Source organism: Nymphaea colorata, chromosome 10, assembly GCF_008831285.2.
Source record: "Nymphaea colorata isolate Beijing-Zhang1983 chromosome 10, ASM883128v2, whole genome shotgun sequence".
NCBI lineage: Eukaryota > Viridiplantae > Streptophyta > Magnoliopsida > Nymphaeales > Nymphaeaceae > Nymphaea > Nymphaea colorata.
This window is the reverse complement of record NC_045147.1, coordinates 4,095,155-4,117,449: the sequence shown is the minus strand read 5'-3', so window position 1 is coordinate 4,117,449 and position 22,295 is coordinate 4,095,155. Positions and strand designations below refer to the sequence as shown.

Genomic DNA, 22,295 nt, shown 5'->3' with positions numbered 1-22,295 from the left:
GGAACTAAATTGAACTCAAATTGAAAGGAATGAATTCAAACCAAATAAATTATTATTTTACTCATGATAAACATAATCTTAACTTGATTTCAACTCACTCTGTTGAATTGAACTCAAATTTAGCTCAAACCACTGAAAATATAAGAGAGAAAGTACTTAAAACTGAATTAAACTCAAATCAAACTAATGGATGCTTGAATTATACAAGATAAACATGGTTGTAGTTCGGTTTTAGCTCACTCTTGATGGTTGAGCTCAAATTCAGCTCAAACCCCAGAAAATGAGAGTGCGAAAGTTCTGAGAATTGAATTGAAGTCAAATCAGGATGAATGACTCAAACCGAACTAAAAGGCGCTTGCATTATATGTGATAAACATAGTCTTAGTTCGGTTTCAGCTCATTCTTTCGAGTTGAGCTCAAATTTAGCTCAAACCCTTGAAAACATGAGAGAAAAAAAAACCCAATAGGCAAATTAATATTTGATTGAAACTTAGGTTGAATGACTCAAAATCAGTAAAATAAAACTTTCTTTCCATTAAGGTAAACCTGTTTTGACTTAGTTATGCTAAAAATCACAATTTTAAGTTTTGGGAGCTTGTTTGAACTACAAGTGAGGTAGCTTTATATTGGGATAACTCTGGTGAGTGGACTCTAGCGGCTCCTGAGGTCATGCAAAATTGAGAAATGGTGTAATCATACAAATATTAGGCAATTCTTAAAAATTTGATGAAAAGTTCCTACTTTATGGGTACCGTATCAGGATGTAGGGGCAAAATAATAATTTCTACCTTGGACGACCTAGGTGATCTAGGTGTAGGTGTTTAATATTTACGACAAAAGTGCTTATATGGCTCTGAAATAGCCTATTTGTTTTTGAAACTTGGTCTTTCAAAATCAACTTGAAATTCTCATAGTGAATGGCTATTTGGTTTTGTAAAAATGTTGAGCGTTCACAAATGCCCATCTTTGCTACTGAGCCAGAAACCATGCTTAGTGACAAGACCGAACACCCTTCTTGAAAATGATGATAGTTTTGAAATCGAACTTTCAAAAAGAAAAATCCATTTTGAAATATATATAAAGAATGCCCCGGTGTAAATACTACTATGATGCTTGTAGCTTAAAAAATATTATAAAATCAATGCATTGGAGTACTTGTTTGTATGTGTATACTAATGCGTGAAAATCTCACATAAAATGTGAGTGCTTGTGAAAATGCTTATAAAATTCATGCAATGTACTTGCAATAGAGCGTGAAAATCTCACATAAATATGAGTGTTTGTGAAAATGCTTGTAAAATTCATGCAATGCACATGCTTGTATGTTTGTTTTCATTAAAGCGTGAAAATGTCACATAGATGTGAGTGTTTGAGAGCTACTTGTGAAATTTATGCAAATGGAATGCATGTATACGCCGAAGGGATGAAATTTCACATAAAAATGTGAGGGCTTATGTTATGTTTGAAAATGCTTGCGTGTGCCAAGGCCTAGAAATCTCACGTCAACCTGCGAGTGCATTTGAAATGCTTGTAAATTTTGATGAAAGTCCTTCTTGTATCTCTTGTTTATTGCAAAGACCTACATGATTTTGTTCTTGTAAGGACAAATTTTTCAGTCAATACTATCAAATTCATTTAAAATAATTTTTCTTTCATTTTCAAATGATAATCCAAGAAAAATTGCTCTCCATGTGGTGGGATTTCCTAGTGCAGGATTTGTCACTATAACAAGAAGGCTACATTTTTATTCATAGAGAATTCTTGACTCGGGTCACCTTGACCTTCCAGATAGACATTTTTGCTTGTTTTTTTGGCATTTTTTGCTCTTTTCATTTTTGTTCTTGATTTCTTGATCTTTTTCAAGCCGACCATGCAGGAGAAATATCTTGGCCATCGCTGTAACGAGGGATGCACCGCCAAAGACTAGGATTAGGGAGTGGGATGCAACATTGCAGAAGTGACAAACACTGTCGTTATGCTTCATTGTGAAGAGCAAGGGGAACAACAGAGGGAAAGTAGCTGAGGGAGAGAGTGAGCTCTTTTGCAAGCCTTCTTCCATGGTGTATATATATAACACCAAACCTTTTGTACCTAGTGGCCTACTATTCCATGCATTCTGCTAGTTATGCATTCAATGTTTGCATCGGTTCAACAACCAAACGGAAGCACTAGCTCCGTTCCCCTGCTAGGGATGCCAATCAAATTGCCTTTTTTTTTCTTCTTAGGTTTGCTTTTTTATAAATTTAGGAAATAAGTTAATTTTAATTAACATAAACATACTTAATTTTTAAAAGTTTATTACTAAATAACAAAGTTGACCTTATCAGGGTTTTTTTTTATGTCATAAATCACGAACTGACTCGTTAAAGTTAGCCCAGGCCGGGCCACACCCTTTGAGCCAACTGCGGTGACAATATGGCAATAATGGTTCGTTAATGTGTATATAAACTTGTAGGCGTTAATAAATAAAATAAATATTTGAAACAGTCAATGTAAAAATAAATAAATATTAAGGGGTTGGGGTAGGCAACTGCCCACACCAGCCTACAGTGGTGTAGTTCCACCACTGGTGAAATCCCCTTTTTCATAAAAAGAAACCTCTTTGGAGGAAGGTGATACACAATTCTCTTCTTATCCATTTAACACGTTTTGAATGACAATTTAAAATCAGGTTTTTGAAAGTAGAATTACCTATTTTACCTGTAAAACCAAGGGTTTCGCAATGTTTGTCTGCCTGAATTATTCATTACAAAATAGATTTTGGATGGCCCACCCAAATAAAAATCCCAAGTTTACAAAATACTTCAAAAAAAGTCGAGTAAATGAATGAGATGTCATCAAACGCCCCCACAACCTTTTCAAATAAGGTAAAAAGTTTGCCATTGGTTTTCCAAGTACGAACGAATGAGGATGTCATCGAACGTCCTCCAGACTTTTTCAATTGGGGTAAAAAAAGTTGGGTCTCAAAAGAAAAATTTTCGACGACTCGGTGGGTTCAAGAGGACGACTCCGTTTCGGAGCCGGGAACCCATTCGGGCGCAAAAGTTCTTCCGCAGGAGGCACTGGAAGCAAGAAGCTGTTCACTGTCCCGCTGCGTCTGCCTTCCTTCCAAGCGCTCCGCTCGCTTCCCTTCTACCCTGCAGAGCTCGTCGCCCTCGAAACCTAACCATGGAAGATGACAGAAACGGAACGGAAGCGGCGGCGGACGACGGGGAGGAGCCAATGATCGGGCCGGGCCCCGCTGCTCGATCCCGTCCTAAGCGCCCACTCCAGTTCGAGCAGGCCTTTCTCGACTCTCTTCCCTCCGCTAACATGTAATCTCTCTCTCTCTCTCTCTCTCGTTATAGTTTCCGAGCCGTTATTTTCGTACTCTTTATTTGAAGTCTTCCTCCGAGATTTCGAGGGTTTTCAGTTCCATGTTTCTCGCTGGTCGTGTTTCTGTTTAGTGTTATGTAAACACTGAGACTACTAGGATTCTCTTACGTGTTGACGTGTGCATTATGTTTTTGGAGCTTTCATTAGCGGTAGCTCGGGGGTGAAAACTTTAACCATCGTGATTTCTCTTCTCTCGGTTTTATCTTTTTCCGAGTTGAGCTGGTAAGTGTTAAATCAGGTTTTATTTCTTGCGGTAATCGTTTCTCCTCGTTGATTTAGAACAGAACTTTGGCGAATTCGATGGGATAATAAAGAGCGTATTCTTTTTTTGATCATGATCTTCTTCTGCTTCTACTACTACTAGTATTACTGTTTTAGCCTGCAAATGTGTTGTTTGAGTTCGTGCCTTACTTAAAGTATTGTGCAGAATATACATATGCTCTTACTTGACGTCACTACTTACAAATTTCTGTAGGTATGAGAAGAGCTATATGCACAGAGATGTCGTGACGCACGTTGCAGTTTCTGCGGCAGATTTTTTTATAACTGGAAGTATTGACGGTATGGATGTTCTCTGGGGGTTTCTTTCTCCACCCTTTATGAAACGTAGCCATTTCAGTCAAAACGTTCTTCTCGACAATTCTTGCAATTCCTTTTTCTGCGTCCACAAGTTGTTTTTCCCTGGCAGATCGTTTGTCATGAAAAAATATGAAAGGCAGTTTAAAGAGAGAGAGAGAGAGAGAGAGAGAGAGAGAGAGAGAGAGAGATCATTTTGGCTATTCTCTCAAAGACTAATCAGGTTATGAAATAAAATGTGATGAAGGTATGGTTTAGTCTCTTTTAAGCACGAGTTTGTAGTATGAACTTTGACAAAACTAGAACCAAGAGCCGACTTTCAAATGGATGAGTACTAGATATATGATATTTATTTAAAACTAAATACAAAGCTGTTTCTGTTTGGGTATTTATATTTATTTAAATCTGAATCTAAATCCAATCAAATGTCATTTCTTAAATCCAATCTGATTTCTTAATTGGATGTTAAATCTTTTCCATATCTGACTTTTTGGAAATAGTTTGGTCGGTTATGCAAGTCTGAATCAGATTGGTTGACATCCCCTAGCTCTATGATATTGATGATTATATTGATGGCTAACAAGGTAATGATTTTTATACAAGTTTTTTTTCTGTAAAACGTTTTCACATCATGTCAGCAGATCACATTCAAATCGGATGCTTATTCAGTACCATATCCACTTTATCTGATGTTCACATATTCATATTCGAGTTCAAATTCCAATATGAATGAAGCAAAGTCTAAACCATATCATAATCTGATTTTTAAATTCACAACAGAATCTGACTCTTAAACCGAATCTGAACTGCCTCAGTTGCACAACATTTTGAGGTCAGAAGATATAGGGCCAAGACATAATATTTACCGCACCCATCAACCCCCCTTCCTCTCTTTTAATTTGGTTCTTGCTGTTACAGAGTAGCAATATCTGATTCACATCATATTAAAAATTGAAATGGTACTACATGTAAAAACAAGGGATAGATTGTCTTCCTATATGTGGTATTTCACCAATTCATGTGCATTGTTTCCAGTTTGGAGGTTAGAATTTTAGATTCATCTTTAGAAAGATATATCTTGTTTTGTAATCCTCAAAAGTATTGAATATCTTTTTATCTTTTGTTCCTGATTTCCAGGGCATTTGAAGTTTTGGAAAAAGAAGCCTTCTGGCATAGAGTTTGCTAAACATTTCAGGTCTCATCTCGGTGCCATTGAAGGGTTGGCTGTGAGTCATCTTTCATGCTTCTTATTGGTCAAGGCTTTATTTTTTGTCTGTTTCATATGGCTCATGTTGTTTCCTTTTTTGGCACTCCACTCCAGATTTTCCTTTAGCATCAATATGGATTGAGAGCCTAACATAAGAAAAAAAGTAAAGTCCTGTTTATGTTGCCATCCATCTCTCTACTTCAGGTCTTGGAGGTGCTATGTTATTTCAAGAAAAAAGGGATAGCACATTTCGAAAATTCACATGCATATCATAGTCCCAAATTTCAATAATTTCTTTTATAACAATAATATGACTGGATAAGTTAAAATGATGTACTGGACACTTTTTTTTGATCTTCTTCTATTGCACTCTGCATAAAATCGTGAATTTTGTGTATGTCAATAAATATCTGTAAAGATTGGTTTGGAAATGGAAAAGAAATGGTTTTAGACGTCATTTTCCTTTTAAATAGGCAGCTGTCAACCGTAACGTCGTTCAGAACTGCAGGTTAGTGTTGATGGTCTTCTTTGCTGTACAATATCGAGTGACCGATCTGTGAAGATTTATGATGTTGTCAACTATGACATGATGGTTATGATGCGCTTGCCATATACACCTGGTACAGTTGAATGGGTATATAAGCATGGTGATGTCAAAGCTAAACTTGCTATTAGTGACATGAACTCCCCTTATGTTCATGTATATGATGCTCATTCTGGTTCCACTGAACCTGTAATATCAAAGCAGGTTGGTTCTCTCTGTAGTTTTTTTCTGTTAGCTCATGTGGCTTTAACTTTTAGTTGGTATGATAGTCTTCAATTGATCTTTTTCTCCCTACAAGTGAGTGCACTTATGCCACTGGCTTCTTTCTAGGTTCACATGGCACCAGTTAAAGTTATGAAGTATAATCATGCATATGACACTGTGGTATCTGCAGACACAAAAGGTGTTCTGGACTACTGGTCTCCATCCACTCTTGAGTTTCCGGAAAATGTGTATGTGGAACAATTTTTATTTCTTCAAATGCATTTTCTCCATCATTGATATTTGTTTCTTTTCTAAATTTTTCTTTTGTTCATTTTTTGTGTCTATGTTGTTATTGAAACAAGTGCTCAAACTTAGGTGCTTGGAACTGTCTGAATTCTGTGGGTTAAATTTGGTTCTTATTAACTTTTCCAGAATAGAATAAAATTATATCCCATGTTCACTAGCATCTTGATAAAGGGCAGGGTTATACAGGATGTATGCATGCATGTAATTTTTCTGACTATGAGTTGTTTACGCTGTCTTCATGTAATTTTGTCTGTACTAAAAATTAAGCATGTGGCTGAGGTTTTTGTTTTTTGTCCTTTGAGTTTTCTTAGTGGTTGAATTGAATTCACTTTTACAAGCAACTTAAACATTCATGCCTCCCTTTTGGCAAATTTTCAAGTTAACCTGAGCCTTGACTAAGGTTGTCTTGTATCTGCAGCTTTGTAAATGGAAGGCAAATGTATGGAATATAGATGGTGTGTATATTTGTGTTCTTGTATAAATGGCTGTGTCATGACTAATACAGGTTATCATGAATAGAAAAATGAACTAACTCTCTTTTAAGAATGAATAACACAATTGATGTGAACAATGTGGTTTCTTGGCCTTATCTAATATGCCCTTGGACGTGATAAAGTTACCCTTCTGATGGATTGCCAGGGGGAAAGAGTGTTGTGCTGCACTTGCACCTTTATTCAAAATGAGTCAAGTGACACTGAAGATGTCCTTTAGGCATGATATGTGCAGCATGTGATGCAGCCTGCGCCTCCTCCTTGCAACTTAGGTTTTAAAGAAATGGGACACCTGAATTCTGTGTATTTCTGCAAATCTTTCCTTGATAGTACTGCTTCACTATGAATGTAAAAGCAAAAATTAGGTGTAAGGATTTCTGTAGTCACGGTTCTTATTCTCCATGATGCTTGTTCCTGATTTTGTCCATATGTTTGTGAGAAATTTGTTTATGCACAATAGGTCATACTCTAGAGTCTAGACCTTCATTCTTGCCTGATTAATTTTCATTGGTGCTTGGAATTGCGTCATGTTTAGTGACGAGCATTGCTATCTGAGAATTGATGACACTGTATTTCCTTCATTGCAGAGTAAGCTTCAATTTAAAATCTGATACAAATCTCTTCGATATTGCAAAGTGCAAGACAATTGTCTCTGCTATAGAGGTAAATCTTGATATTTTGTGATTTTCTCTTTACTGCCAAGAGATTCACAATTTTCTGTGGAAAAACCATTCTGTATCTTTTGGCTAGAATCCAGGCAATGCCTCAATGAGCAACTAGGCACTGTTGGCTACATTTTTCTGGTATTTAATGTTGTCAAAGCTTTTAAGCAACAGACAATTATTATGGCTGCTTAGTGAGAAACATACCTTCTAGTAGATAGTAAGCAATAAGCATGGTTTTTGGGGATGTGGGAGAAGGGCCATTTTTAAAGCCTTCTCTAGTTAGAAGCTTGATACTAATAAATGGTTGACCTTGTAATTCATTTTCTTCCAAAATTGTACAATTTAAATTTCGCATGCAAGCATTGCAATCTTTGGTTTAGTTTCCAATATTGTCTTTGTTGTTGTTCATTTCTCCATTATTCTTTGTCTATTCATACATTCTCAGGTCAGTCCAAATGGGAAGCAGTTTTCTGTTACATCTCCTGATCGCAGAATACGCGTATTTTGGTTCAAAACAGGGAAATTAAGGCGAGTATATGATGAATCATTGGAGGTAAAGCTTCAAATTTTCTTCCTAAAGTATTTTATGCTTTAGTGTATTGGACATAGCTACGCTAGATAGCTATTTTCTCCAGTTAAACTGCAAAATATCCCTGCAGTTTATGCATGTAAGGCCACATTCATTTGCTGGAAAAAGAATCTAGGTAGTAGGTCGCTGGTTCACTTGATCCTGTTAAGAGCAAGTCTCTTACTGTGGCTTTCTTTTGGTCTGTCATGCTCTGAAAGAATGGAATTGCAGTGTTTACAGTGGACATCTATTTTCTATGTACTAGGTGGCCCAAGACCTTCAAAGGAGTGATGTTCCACTGTACCGGTTAGAAGCGATAGATTTTGGGAGAAGAATGGCTGTTGAAAAGGAAATAGAGAAGACAGAAAATGTTCCGCAGATTAATGCCATTTTTGATGAAAGCTCTAACTTTCTTCTTTATGCAACCCTGCTTGGTATAAAGGTAAAATTCTCTTGTTTTTGTTTATTTTTGCAACTTTCTTTTTTCTGCCTTGTCTCTATGTTGCACGGTGGATGAACAGAGTCCCACACTTTAACAGAAAGGAAAAATCTGTACTGCATATAGACCAACCGATTTCCACATCAGTGTGTACAAGTTCTTAATGGTATACATCAATGAATATGCAGCTACATAGATAAATTGACAACAACCGTGATGTTTATGTCTTTCACATAGAGGAGTCTGGTTAAGTTTAGGCCAGGTCTTTGAGCCACTTGGTTGTCCCCACTCGGCTGACAGCAAGCATTGGGTTGCAAGTCTGCTTGGCTGGACTATGATACCAAAAGGCCATTTTCATGACATTTTACTTCTTTTCCTGCTTCCAGCTACTGTACCTTACCAATGGAGTGTGTGTGGCTGGTGTATGTGTGTTTCCTTTTAGTTAGGTTTTCCTTTTTCTTTTTTGGAGGGAAAAGAAGAGGGAAAGGGGTGTTGAGGGAGCTTGTATTGAAATTGTCATATGTGTTTTTATGAGGCATGATGTTCTTATGTGTTTTATTCATACAAATCCCTGATTCTGTGTACTTTGGTATATGATGTTTTCTTTTCTTGATTTCTGATGCATGACTGACTTAGTAACACTCACATGGGTGTGGGTGTAGACATGGGCACGAAGCAATTTCAGAAAACTTAGGTGAGAGAGAGAGAGTGTGTGTGTGTGTGTCTCACTCTCTTTCTCTCTCTCTCTCTATATATATATATGTATGTATATATATATATATATATATATATATAATTGGAAACTGCATACAGTAGAGCAAATAAGTAAATTGTTTATGAGACTAAAACGATTGAAACTATTGCTTATAAATTTTTGACTCACTTAACAACATTAGAGTCTTGTCTAATGTGCCTATATGTAGTTATATATATAATTGGAAACTGCATACTATTGAAACTAATATATATATACACACACACACACACACACATATATATATATATATATACACACACACACACACACACACACACACAGATATATATATATATATATTTAATTGGAAACTGCATACAGTAGAGCAAATAAGTAAATTGTTTATGAGACTAAAACGATTGAAACTATTGCTTATAAATTTTTGATTCACTTAACAACATTAGAGTCTCGTCTAATGTGCCTATATGTAGTTATATATATAATTGGAAACTGCATACAGTAGAGCAAATAAGTAAATTGTTTATGAGACTGAAATCATTGAAACTATTGCTTATAAATTTTTGACTCACTTAACAACATTAGAGTCTCGTCTAATGTGCCTATATGTAGTTAATGCTCTTGTCAAAGGCTTCGTTGTCGAAAGTGCACATAGGCCCTAATCTGCTGGGTGATGCCAACCTCCTAGGATCAATCAGGTTAGGATAGGGCTAGGGTAGGGCCATCATGACAAAGTCTGGGGTAGATAGGGATTCAGGATCATTGGGAAGGAGGCTGCAGGTCCTTGATGCATATTGAGAGGGTCGAGGGCAAGTAAACAACAGAATCAAGCAATGGAGAGCATTTTGATGCTATTGCTGAGAGGATTCAGGACAAAAGGGGCTGAGCAGGAGAGCCCCAGACCGGCAACATGATACACCAGTGGCCAGCAGTGTGCGAAACAGCCAATGGCTTAGAATGGCCGAAGGATCAGCAGCAAGGGCCATCCATGACTGACTAAGTGACCAATACACGGACACTGGTACTTCGACACACTTGGACACATTTAAAAAAAAAACATTTTAATTTTGCATTTTTGCATAATAATTCTCCAACGTATTTTTCACCTGTTTTGTATTAATTTTGCAAATCTTTGTGGAATTTTGCAAACACCATACATATATGTATGTATACCTTGTGATATTCCTCCAGTATCCACAATTTTTTAAGATTGTCAGTGTCCATAACCACCTTTAGCAGGCAGCATGTACATCTATCAAACACCTTTCTTGGACTTGTTTGAATGAGTGACCAAATTTCATCAGGTCCAGCCTGGTATCAAGAGGAAATGTGTAGTCGAGGCTGGATACCTTGAAGGCTTGAACCCATGAGGCTTGGGAGCTATGTCACATGGGGTGCGGGGTGCGGATATGCCAATTTTCAAAAAAAATTTAGGTGTGGCTGTGGCGACTGGCGAGGATATACACACACACACACACACACACACACACACACACACACACACACACACACATATATATATATATAGTTAATTATCTGTTTAATAGCCCTATCTATATTTACATTTTAGTTGTTATAAACATTTGTTCTAGGGCTGGTTTATTCAAGTGCACATCTAAAATGGTCAGTTTTGGTCTAGTTTGGCTGACCAACGTGGACGGGTCATGCCGAAGTGGCACTAGCACCCGACTTGTGTTGACGAGGGTGCAGCAGCTCTTTAGGAGCACCGATGTGACATAGTTTGGGAGTTTCTTGGTTGCAGCTTTACGTAGTCTACAGTGTGAAGCCTGTAGGAACACGAACCACAAGGAGAGAGCAGAGAAAGAACACACAATATACGTGGAAAACCTCAGAAAGAGGTGAAAAACCACGGGGAAGCTCTGACCTAGGGGCAAACCGCAACCCTAGGAGAGAGAAAATAATATTCACTTAACTCAACAATTACATGTAAGTGAAGAATATATAGGAGGGAGAGAAAGAGTGCCGCCTAGGGTACCGAGTCCGCCTCGGTATCCGTGCCCCATAGGGCCGGGTCCATATATGGACCCGGTTCCCAATACAATATATTCTAACACTCCCCCTCAAGCTTGGCATACATGTCAAACATGCCAAGCTTGCTAACATTTTTCTCAAATTGAGATGTACATAAAGACTTAGTTAAGACATCTGCAACTTGATCTTCAGACTTCATATAGGGCAGAATCAACTCCTTTGAATCTATGCGTTCCCGTATGAAGTGACGATCGATCTCCACATGTTTGGTCCTGTCGTGCATGACCGGATTGTTTGCCAAGTTAATCGCAGACTTGTTGTCACAATACATCCTCATCTTCTCTTCCATTTTAACCCCAATATCTGCTAAAAGAATTTTGAGCCATAACATCTCTGTAACCCCCATAGCAACCGCCCTGTATTCAGCCTCAGCACTGGACCTGGAACAAACTTCTTGACGTTTACTTCTCCATACCACAAGGTTACCTCCAAGAAATATGCAGTATCCTGTGGTAGACCTCCTAGTATCTGTGCATCCTGCCCAGTCGGCGTCAGAGTATCCTTCAATGCTTAGTTGATCTTGCCGAGTGTAGAGTAGTCCTTTCCCTGGGTCATTCTTTAAGTATCCCAATACTCTTTCAGCACTTTTCCAATGACAATCAGTAGGAGCATGCATAAACTGACTTAACACACCCACAGCATACGTAATATCTGGGCGAGTAAGAGTGAGATAAATAAGTTTACCAACCAGACGCTGATACCTCCCTTTTCCTTCCTCATCCAAGATAGTCCCAGTTTTGATACTTATCCTTGTGCCAGACTCCATTGGGGTAAGAAAGGGCCTGCATCCCAGTTTACCTGTCTCTTTTAGAAGATCCAACGTGTATTTTCTTTGGCTCATAACAAGCCCAGTCTCAGATCGCGCGATCTCAATCCCCAAGAAATACCTTAGTTTACCCAGATCTTTGAGATCGAATTCTGCAGCTAACGTTTCTTTCATCTTCCTTTTCTCCCCCTCGTCGTCGCCTGTGACAATCATATCATCAACATATACAAGTAAAAGGCTCACCAGACCATTTCTCTGCTTGATGAAGAGGGTGTGATCACCATTTCCCTGTTTATACCCATTAGTCTTCATTACAACCCTTAGTCTTTCAAACCAAGCTCTAGGGGATTGCTTGAGACCATACAAAGCTTTCTTGAGATAGCAACACTTCCCGTTCCGAGCATACCCAGGCGGCATGCTCATATAGACTTCTTCCTCAAGGTGACCATTCAAGAAGGCGTTCTTTACATCAAGTTGGTCCATTCTCCACTTCTTTTGCACTGCAAGAGCTAAGATGACCCTTACGGTCTTCAGTTTCGCCACGGGAGCAAACGTCTCAAGATAGTCAATCCCATATTTCTGGCTAAACCCTTTAGCAACAAGACGAGCTTTATAGCGTTCTACAGTGCCATCAGGTTTGTACTTCACATTAAACACCCACTTGGAGCCAACTAAGTGAGTTCCCTTGGGGATATCAACAACCTCCCACGTATTGTTCTTTTTCAGGGCGTCCATCTCTTCTGTCATGGCCTGTAGCCATTTACGATCCTTCCTTGCATCTTCCACTGACCTGGGAATAACAGCCATAGATAAAGAGGTAACAAAGCACTTGTAGTCTTTACTGAGTTTTGCATATGAAACAAATCTCTGAATAGGATGAGAAGTACATGACCTGGTGCCCTTGCGCAGAGCTATGGGAAGTTCTTCATTCATTGGACTTGGATCATCCGGGGAGGTCACAAGATTGGGAAGATTGGGATTGGTAACATCAACATCTTCCATCACATCCTTCTTCTTCCTGCTGTAAACCTGACCAAATAGGTGATCTCGAGACTGTTCTTCCACAGGGCCCCCCTCCATCTGACTGTCTCTGTCCTCACTGACAACGTTTTCCACACTTGGAGAACTCACCGTATAATCCAAGAAATCCATGAACTGAATCAACTGATGCGAAGAATACTCTTCCCTTCTGTCACCTAAACACTCCCCCTGAAGAGGATTCGCAGGAAAGTATGCCTCATGTTCATGAAAGGTCATATCCCTGGAGACATATACTCTGGAAGTGCTAGGGTCAACACACCTGTATCCCTTCTGGGTGGAGGAATATCCCAAGAAGACTGCTTTGATGGACCGAGGATCAAGTTTCTTGAGAGTGGGACTATGATCATGGACAAAACAAACACACCCAAACACGCGAGGGGTTAGAGGCCAGGGATTCTGAGTGGGCCACAACACAGAATAAGGGGAATGACCATCCAACACACGAGTAGGCATACGGTTGATAAGGTGGGCACTAGTGAGAAGGGCGTCCCCCCAGTACCTCTTAGGGACATGACGTTGAAACATAATTGCCCGGGTAACATTCAACAAATGACGGTTTTTTCTTTCAGCCACGCCATTCTGAGGAGGGGTGTAGCTACAGGATGTTTCATGAATAATACCCTTGCTTCGCAAGAAGTCATCAAGGGATTGGGAGACATATTCTCGGGCATTGTCAGTGCGGAAGGCTTGAACAGTGGTCTGGAATTGAGTTTCGACAAATGCCACAAAGTTTTTGACAATGTTGGGAACTTCACTACGTTCTTTCAACAGATACACGAACGTACACCGGGAGTAGTCATCAATAAGAGTCATAAAATAGTGAAAGCCACGACAAGTGGGTACTCCCGAAGGACCCCAAACATCAGAGTGAACCAAAGCAAAAGGACGGTTGGCTTTATTGAACGAAATAGGGTACGAGGCCCTAACATGCTTAGACAACTGACACACTTCACAGGCGAAGGTGTCCAAAGAAACAGAATGAAACATCCTAGGAAACAACTTTCTAAGCAACTGGAAGGGAAGATGACCAAGTCTCTCGTGCCAACGCATAATGACGGATCTGGCCTCCACGCCAGGCAACTGACCACTGGTGGCTGAAATCAAAGCAGAAGCAACTCGAACGGGCAGTCTGTAGAGCCCATCAATAGCCGAACCAATCCCAATCTTCTGCCCCGTCCCCAAGTCCTGCAGGAAACAACAATCAGCAGAGAAAATTAGATTACAGTTTAGCTCTTTGGTAATACTGCTGACAGATAACAAATTTACGGGAATATTGGGAACATGCAGGGCATTATGAAGACAATATTTGTTCAGTAGTGATAAACTCCCTTTTCCAGCCACAGAGATAGAAGAACCATCAGCCATAGACACACGCTGCTGCCCAGAGGTCAACTTGTACTCTTGAAACATCGTAGGGTCCCCTGTCATATGATGAGTAGCCCCACTGTCAACAATCCAATCACCGAGAGAAGAATTACCTTGATCACTAGTAGCAACCAGAGCCTGGGCTAACTTAGCACCCTCAGAAGTAGAAGCATCATCCTGGGTAGACAACCGACTAATGTAGGCTTGCAACTCTCTGAGTTGATCTGAGGAGAGCTTGGATTTGGCAACATTGGACGACCCCGGGCTAGGCTCTGGCACAGAAGAGGCTCGGCGATGAGGAGGAGGACGACCGCGGACGAGACGCTTCTCAGGATGAAGATCCCAACAAAAATCAACAGAATGACCCACTTTGTTGCAATGGCTGCATCGTCGAGTAGGACGCTGCCCCGTCCCAGAAGTATGGCTCACAAAGGCTGCTGGAGAACTCCCCTGATGGGAGTCAATATGCATAATCTGGCGCCGTTGCTCCTCAGACTCAATACGGGCATACACCTCTTCGATTCCAGGAATCTCATCACAGTTAAGAATCTGGCTTCGAATGGTTTCAAACTCATCACGCAGGCCTCCAAGGAAGATAAAGGTGCGGTCCATCCATTCCTTTTCCCAATACAGGGCATGATCTACACCACATTTCCAGTCATCATTCACATGATAGTCAAGTTCCTCCCATTTGGTCTTCAGGGCGGCATAGAAGGAGGCAACAGATAAATCTCCCTGTTTAAGAGCATATATGCTACGTTTGATTTGATAGGCACGTAAAACACGCTTCTTACGACCATACATACGGGCAAGAACAGTCCACATATCATACGCCGTCGATTTACGCAAGATCAAAGGCTGAATATCTGCGGAAACCGAACTAATAATCCATACTTTTACCTGACTATCCTCCAACGCCCAGGTCGGCCAATGCGAATCAGTTTTAGAAGGTGCAGGCTTCTCCCCAGTGATATAGTGCAGGCGACCACGACTAGTAATTCCGATTTCTAGGGCAGCAGACCACGAGAGATAGTTATCCTTATTCAGCCGAATGGAGGTGACATGAACAGGCAAGTTCTCACCCTTGGTATTGCTGCCCGTGTCGAGGGCATCATCAAGCTTGGGCATCGCTGCATCAGCCATCGCAATCCCCAAAGGTCACAACCGGCGGTAGAGAGGGCACAACCCACGGCGGCGGAAACACGACACCCGGCGGCGGCGCAGCTAACCCAGGCGACGGCGGCAGGGCAGCACTGGGAACAGCGACGATAACCCAGGCGACGGCGGTGCTGGGAGCAGCGACGGCGGCCGGGCAGGGCAGCGCAGGGAACCACGGCGGCGGCGTTCCTGGTCGGCGGAAAAACGACGGCGGCGCTGGGAACGATGGACGGCGGCGGCGTTCCTGGACGGCGTCAGACGGCAAACAGCAACAACAGCGGCGCTGGGAACAGTGTCGGCGGCGGTGCTGGAAACGGCAACGGAGGCGGCACGTGAACGGTGGAAAAAACACTACTTGCACACCAACGATCTCACACGCGGTGGCTCTGATACCATGTAGGAACACGAACCACAAGGAGAGAGCAGAGAAAGAACACACAATATACGTGGAAAACCTCAGAAAGAGGTGAAAAACCACGGGGAAGCTCTGACCTAGGGGCAAACCGCAACCCTAGGAGAGAGAAAATAATATTCACTTAACTCAACAATTACATGTAAGTGAAGAATATATAGGAGGGAGAGAAAGAGTGCCGCCTAGGGTACCGAGTCCGCCTCGGTATCCGTGCCCCATAGGGCCGGGTCCATATATGGACCCGGTTCCCAATACAATATATTCTAACAAAGCCCATGCTCACACCAGTCTGTTGGTCAAAGGCCTAAGGCTGCTGAGTAGGATCGACCCGTGTTCTGGCCTAGTCAGGCTGTGTTATGTCTTAGTCAGGCTGATTGTGTTTCTTTGGTGCAACACCCCCTCCTGTGCACTTGGCCGGACGCAATGGTTGTGCCTTGAAGCCACACAGACTCCATTGTTCCTCTTACCTAGAGTGCATAGGTAAAGAAGTTGATGCTTGCTGCCAACCATAGTATGTTGTGAACTTGTAATGTTGATATAATTGAAGCACTTTAAACTTAAAGCTTAATGTTGATATAATTGAAGCACTTTAAACTTAAAGCTTAAAGTTTATGGATGCTTAGTATGTTATTGTGAATCTCTGATTTCTCATTTTTTAATGTGTTGATACCACATGACACAGGTGCGTGTACGGGACACTACCTGGACACAACATACTTCATTTTTATAATGTTTCGGTTTATGGTTTATTTTAGTATTTTTTTGTTTAGTATATATATTTTATGAATATTAGGCAATGAATTTATATGTTATTTGCGTAAAATCTTCTTATCTCTATATTTATATATGTGAAGGTAGAATATATTTGTATATATGTACTGCAGTGTCCTCATACCAATGTCTGCACCACCACCCGTGTTGGCACCCATACCCGCACCCATGTGACATAGCTGCGCATCAAGTGTCAGCTAGGGCACGTGTGAAGGATCTTTGGGCTAGGCAATTATTAGGTGCGGTACCACTTGGCCATCTAGGCCCCAGGTAGGAAAGTGTAATAATAAAGTTCTTTTCTCTTCTACTTTTTCTGTTCATTAATTTGCCCTTTCCCCCTCTTATTTTTCTTCTCCTTTTTCCTTCCACTTCATATTTCTTTGATTTACTATTTTTGGTCCGCCTAGGTGCCATTTGAAGGTCCGAGTGCTTTTGACTACATGCATCAAAGGTGACGATTGCTTTGGTGACCTAGAGCTGCACCAATACCTAGTGCAGGTTGATGGGGTACAGTGACATGGGTCCTGACCAGGATCTTGTTGTCGGTTGATTCTACCTATGAAATGCCAAAGTGATAATGGACCTAGCTCAATGGGAAGCATGCCTGTGAGAGTCTAGGTGAACTGAAATGTAAAATAGATTGTCGGATGGCATAAACATTTCTTATTTCTTTCTTGAATTGACTCAAAGAAGTGTGTTTTTGTTTAGAGTATCAGCAGTTTTATGTAGAGCCAGCCTGCCTGTTTGTTTTAGCCACTGCTGACTCAGTGCACATGTAGATAAATAAAACAAAATTCTGGTGGGGGAAGGTGGGGTGATTCCTTTCTTTGACCGTTGCTTCTCCTATTTGTTTGTCTGCCGTGGGAACTAGGTGTGGTTGGCCAGGGGGAGAGGGAAGCTTTGTCCTTACCCTAATTAATAGGACCCCAACAAGGAATGGGAGCTGTGGGAAGACTATCTGGTTGTCCTCATTTGAATTTTTCGTTCTTTGATTTTCACAGCAAATCATTTTGTCTCTGCCTACTGGCCTCTCTTCTGTACTGAGTTGTGTGTGCCTGATGTTGTGACTGTTAACTTTTTATGGTTGTTATCTATATATAGTTTTTATATTTTTTTGTGCATTTATGTGTGAGTGTGTGTGTGAATGTATTGAAAAATGGTGCATCAACACACCATGGCTGCACTCGTGACATATTTTCTGGCTGATTGCTCCACAATGTTTGTTTTTTGTTCTTTTTAAGTCTTTCATAATCGTTAATAATGCTCTAATGATGTCTGATTCCTTTGTTCCTTTTATTCAGATTGTCAACTTGCAGACAAATAAAGTTTCTCGAATTCTTGGAAAGGTGGAGAACAATGAGCGCTTCCTAAAAATTGCTCTTTACCAAGGTGACAGAAGTAGTAAAAAAGTTAGGAAAATACCTGCTGCTTCAGCAAATGTTAACGAGAGCAAAGAGCCCTGGACAGACCCCACTTTACTTTGTTGTGCTTTTAAGAAGCACCGTATATATTTATTCAGGTTCACTATATATTTCCTTGTTGTGACATGCTAATCCTTGTTGTCTTTTCTCTTATTAATTTTGAACCTTAGAATTGCTAGGTTCTCAAATTTGCACTCAACTTCCTTCTCCACTCCTCTCGGTTGATCATTATAATTTTCTTTATCAGCGCATGTGGAACAACAGTAGAGCCTAAGTTACTTGCTTTGATCTGAAACAATAAATCAATTACCATGTGATAAACTTCTGCAATTGCTAGGGAGACACCGTTGATTTTGTAATTAACATTAACATACTCAATAACCAAGACTTTTATCTTTCAAGATGGTGCTGCATGATGATAAATATAATTATATGCTGCACGATGACAGATGTAATTATATGCTGCATGATGTGTGCTGCAAATTTTGTTCTTTTCCTTTTTGTTCCTTTCGCTTGTTAAAAAAGTTGTCCAACAGTGAATTCTTTTCTGATTAAGTAAATCAGTTCAAGCTATTAATAACTTTTGGAGCATTGGCTATAATTTAGTTTTACTTTGCACCAAACATTGTTGAAGATTTTGCATAAGAAACTTGAAAATGTCAATATATGAAGTCTATGTGGAATCAATTTGCATTTGTTTTTGATCTGCAAATAAATGTTAATTTTGATTACGATACTTTTTTTTTTTTTGCTAATAGCCGGAGGGAACCAGAGGAGCCTGAAGATGCAACCAAGGGAAGGGATGTCTTCAATGAGAAACCACCTCCTGAAGAACTTATGGCAGTTTCTGATATTGGGAAGGCTGTAACCACATCTTTGCCTGACAGTGTGGTAAGGTTTTGAGCCAGCACTCTCCATATCTCTGTATGCATGCATGTGCTTGGCAATTGCATGCATGTGCTTGGCAATTGCATGCTTAACATTAGTACTCTGACCAAAAAGGGGACAAGAAATCCTCCTTTATGATGTGGAAAGAAAAAATTGCTGATGGTTGAAAGATGAATTTTGGCTGTTAAGTTTGCGTCCAAGTAAGGGCAATCTCTTTCAGATAAAAATTTACCTAGTGTTCAATCAAAATAGTTGAAAGTGTTACCTTGAAGCTTGTCTTTTTTATTCCTATCACCTTGAAAGAAAAGGGAAAGAATAGTACCTCTCATGGTCATTCTACATCCAGGTGAAGATTTATGTAGGGTAAGTTTCACCTTCATTTAAACCTTGTGCTGAAGCTGGACATGTTCACAGGTACATTGATAAGAAAAATATCAAGGGTACTGTATTATGCTTGGTTTCTTGGAACGTGGTTAAATTATGTCACACAGGTGTAGAGTATGGGTGGGGATGCGGGTCCAGCAATGTGTTTATATATATATATATATATGTATATATATGTATAAACAACACAAGTAACAAGCTACTGTTGTCTAATTGATAAACTAGATGCATCTTTTATGATATGGTTTGGGTTTATATGCTTTGCCAATTGGCACTTTTTCACTGTTGGTGGTAAATGTATCCTGTTTTAGTTTTGGTGACATGAATCTGGGAACTGGTTATAGTTCTGATTTAATTGATGGGTTGTTATTTCTATTGGCATCACTCTGATGTTTTTGTTTGATTTGCCATTTCCTTGTATCTCACAGATCTTACACACAACACTTGGAGACATACACATGCGACTGTATCCTGATGAATGCCCTAAGACAGTTGAAAATTTTACAACACATTGTCGGAATGGGTATTATGACAATCTCATTTTTCATCGGGTGATTAAAGGATTCATGATTCAAACTGGTGATCCATTAGGAGATGGTACTGGCGGACAGTCCATTTGGGGAAGGGAGTTCGAAGACGAGTTCCACAAAAGGTAAGTGAACACGTCATTACCATTGTGTTTTATTGGTGTTTCTTCCTTCTTTTGCCAATTATTTGGTCGTTACTTAATAGAGGCACTTGAAATTACGATTTACTAACAGTGCATATGTTACCAAGCATAAATTACTGTGATCAAATATGTAAAATTTTTTGGGTCTAGGGCCAAAATTTGGTCATGGTACATTTTAACCACACCTGGTCTAGTCATGCTGTTCACAGATATTGCTTCTGATGATGCATTAGGAATGTCAAGCATATGTTATAATCTTATCGAACATGGACATGCAACACATGGTACATGTTGAGAGTGTGTTCTCATGTGATGGATTAGGATGTCTTTCGATGCCTCCTGAAATTTAGGGCTTAGGATCAGATAGAGGACAAACAAACCTATTGACCTTTTGGCTATTTGGAAGAATATTTGATTCTAGCTTTTGGACCACTGCAATTGCCGGGCCTTGTTAATTCTTTTGCAGTTGGATTATTAGGTAACAAAGCAATTACAGAGAAAGAGAGTTGCAGTTTCACATTGATGTGCTTTTTACAGTAAGACTAGAATTTGGCACGAGCCTTCAATTTGTTGTATGTGGATCTATTCTGAAACACTGTTGCCAAGGTGCCTAGACCCAAGTGGGAGACAGTGGAGAATCGGGCTGTTTTAGCTCCTTTTTTTGGCCAAGTTTTATAGTAATGGTCCTATTGATTGTTCAAAATGCAGTTCAAATTGGTTATACTTTTGTTTCTTTTGTTTTCTTCCAGCTTGAGACACGACAGGCCCTTCACTCTGTCAATGGCAAATGCTGGACCAAATACAAATGGTTCGCAGTTCTTTATAACCACTGTTGCAACTCCATGGCTGGATAACAAGCATACCGTTTTTGGCCGTGTCGTAAAGGGCATGGATGTAGTTCAGGTACACAAACCGATACTGAGCTTCTCTATTTTTTTCATTTCTATTATGAACATACTCAAGGTAATTCCTTCAGTTTCCAACTATGGTAGTGTTTCGTAACCATATAACACAGCTCTTCATTCTACGTCACTGTTACTGTGGGTTTTGTTATTTGTGATTGTGATTTCCTTTATTGCAATATTATGGGTTTTGCAGGCAGTAGAAAAGGTGAAGACAGATAGAGCAGACAAGCCATATCAAGACGTAAAGATATTGAATGTGACGGTTCCTAAAACCTAGCCCATTTTCGTATTATTATTAATTTTTTTTTTCCAATTGCGCTACAGCATCCCACAGTGAAAAATTGCATGCCTTTACATGCTTTCTTGGGGCAAGGCTGAATGGGCTTTCCTTCGTTTGTCCGGGGGAGAAGGGGGAATGGTTTCTGGTTCATAATGAGTTGCTTGGAGATGTTTGTAACCTGTAGGATTCTTTGCGTAATTTTCAAGTAGCTCTGGTTGGCATCTCTCTCTGTCTCTCACATACATGTTAAGATATCGAGTTTCTTGGATACATTTATAACCTGTTTGCCTTATTTTCTGGTAACTCGTTGATTGTTGGCATCTCTCTCTCTCTCATACATCTGTGTGTTTGTGTGTGTTTGCAGTTTCAAAATGAGTGGTTTTCTCCATCCTTTTTTTCCCCTCACCTGTTTTCTTTTCCCCAATTTTCTTCGAAACTATCATCCCCATCCGTCTTCCATTTTTTTGCCCCTTGCCTCTTTTCTTCTCCCCTCTTTTCTTCCCCAACCCTAAGATGGACTTTACGGGGCGTTGGTGGAATTCTGGAATCAAAATTCCTTTTTCTTAAAGACGGGAACCAGTTTTCAAACACGGAATGTGTTTTAGGGTGCTTCCACGAACATTTCTCTTTCTCTCAGCACTAAGAACCATATGCTTGCTACATTTCGCTCCTCTCCTGCAGTGTGGGCGAGGTGAAGTCTGCCTGCTACTTGGTGCTACTCAGGTATCTCTCTCTCTCTCTCTCTCTCTCTCTTGACTCATGAAGCGTGGCAGACATTCTTACAAGATGATTGGACCTAACCGTACTCCTCTCTCTCGCTTGCATCCATATTTTATTGTATTCATATTTTATTGGCCAAATGATGCCAAGGTTTTCTCTCTTTTTGTTTTTAAAGGGTAAATGGTTCATCTTACACTCCTAAGAAACGCCACAGCCCCTTTGCCCACCATCCTTAGGATATACAGAGTTTGTTTCAGGACCTATTGCAGCTCAGATGAGGAGCATACTAGGGTGTAACAGTGACTGTTACAAGATTTGAACATGAGAGGTCGCTTGGCCGGATAAATGATACCAACGTTAGAATGTTAGTCA

General features: G+C 40.1%; 1 protein-coding gene across 2 annotated transcripts; it reads left to right on the top strand.

Annotated features, from left to right (window-relative positions):
* The first annotated feature begins 2,992 nt into the window (after window positions 1-2,992).
* LOC116262829 (peptidyl-prolyl cis-trans isomerase CYP71) lies at window positions 2,993-21,426 on the top strand. 2 transcript variants are annotated; one of them, XM_031642345.2, is made up of 13 exons: window positions 2,993-3,314; window positions 3,851-3,936; window positions 5,089-5,177; window positions 5,667-5,906; window positions 6,033-6,154; window positions 7,291-7,366; window positions 7,814-7,921; window positions 8,202-8,378; window positions 17,957-18,174; window positions 18,835-18,967; window positions 19,777-20,000; window positions 20,768-20,921; window positions 21,117-21,426. In XM_031642345.2, exons 1-13 carry the CDS (start codon window positions 3,169-3,171, stop codon window positions 21,198-21,200), a joined length of 1,857 nt encoding a protein of 618 aa, XP_031498205.1. In that variant the 5' UTR covers window positions 2,993-3,168; the 3' UTR covers window positions 21,201-21,426. The 2 variants fall into 2 exon arrangements, with proteins under 2 accessions (XP_031498205.1, XP_031498206.1); XM_031642346.2 differs by lacking the exon at window positions 5,667-5,906.
* Window positions 21,427-22,295: the final 869 nt, after the last annotated feature.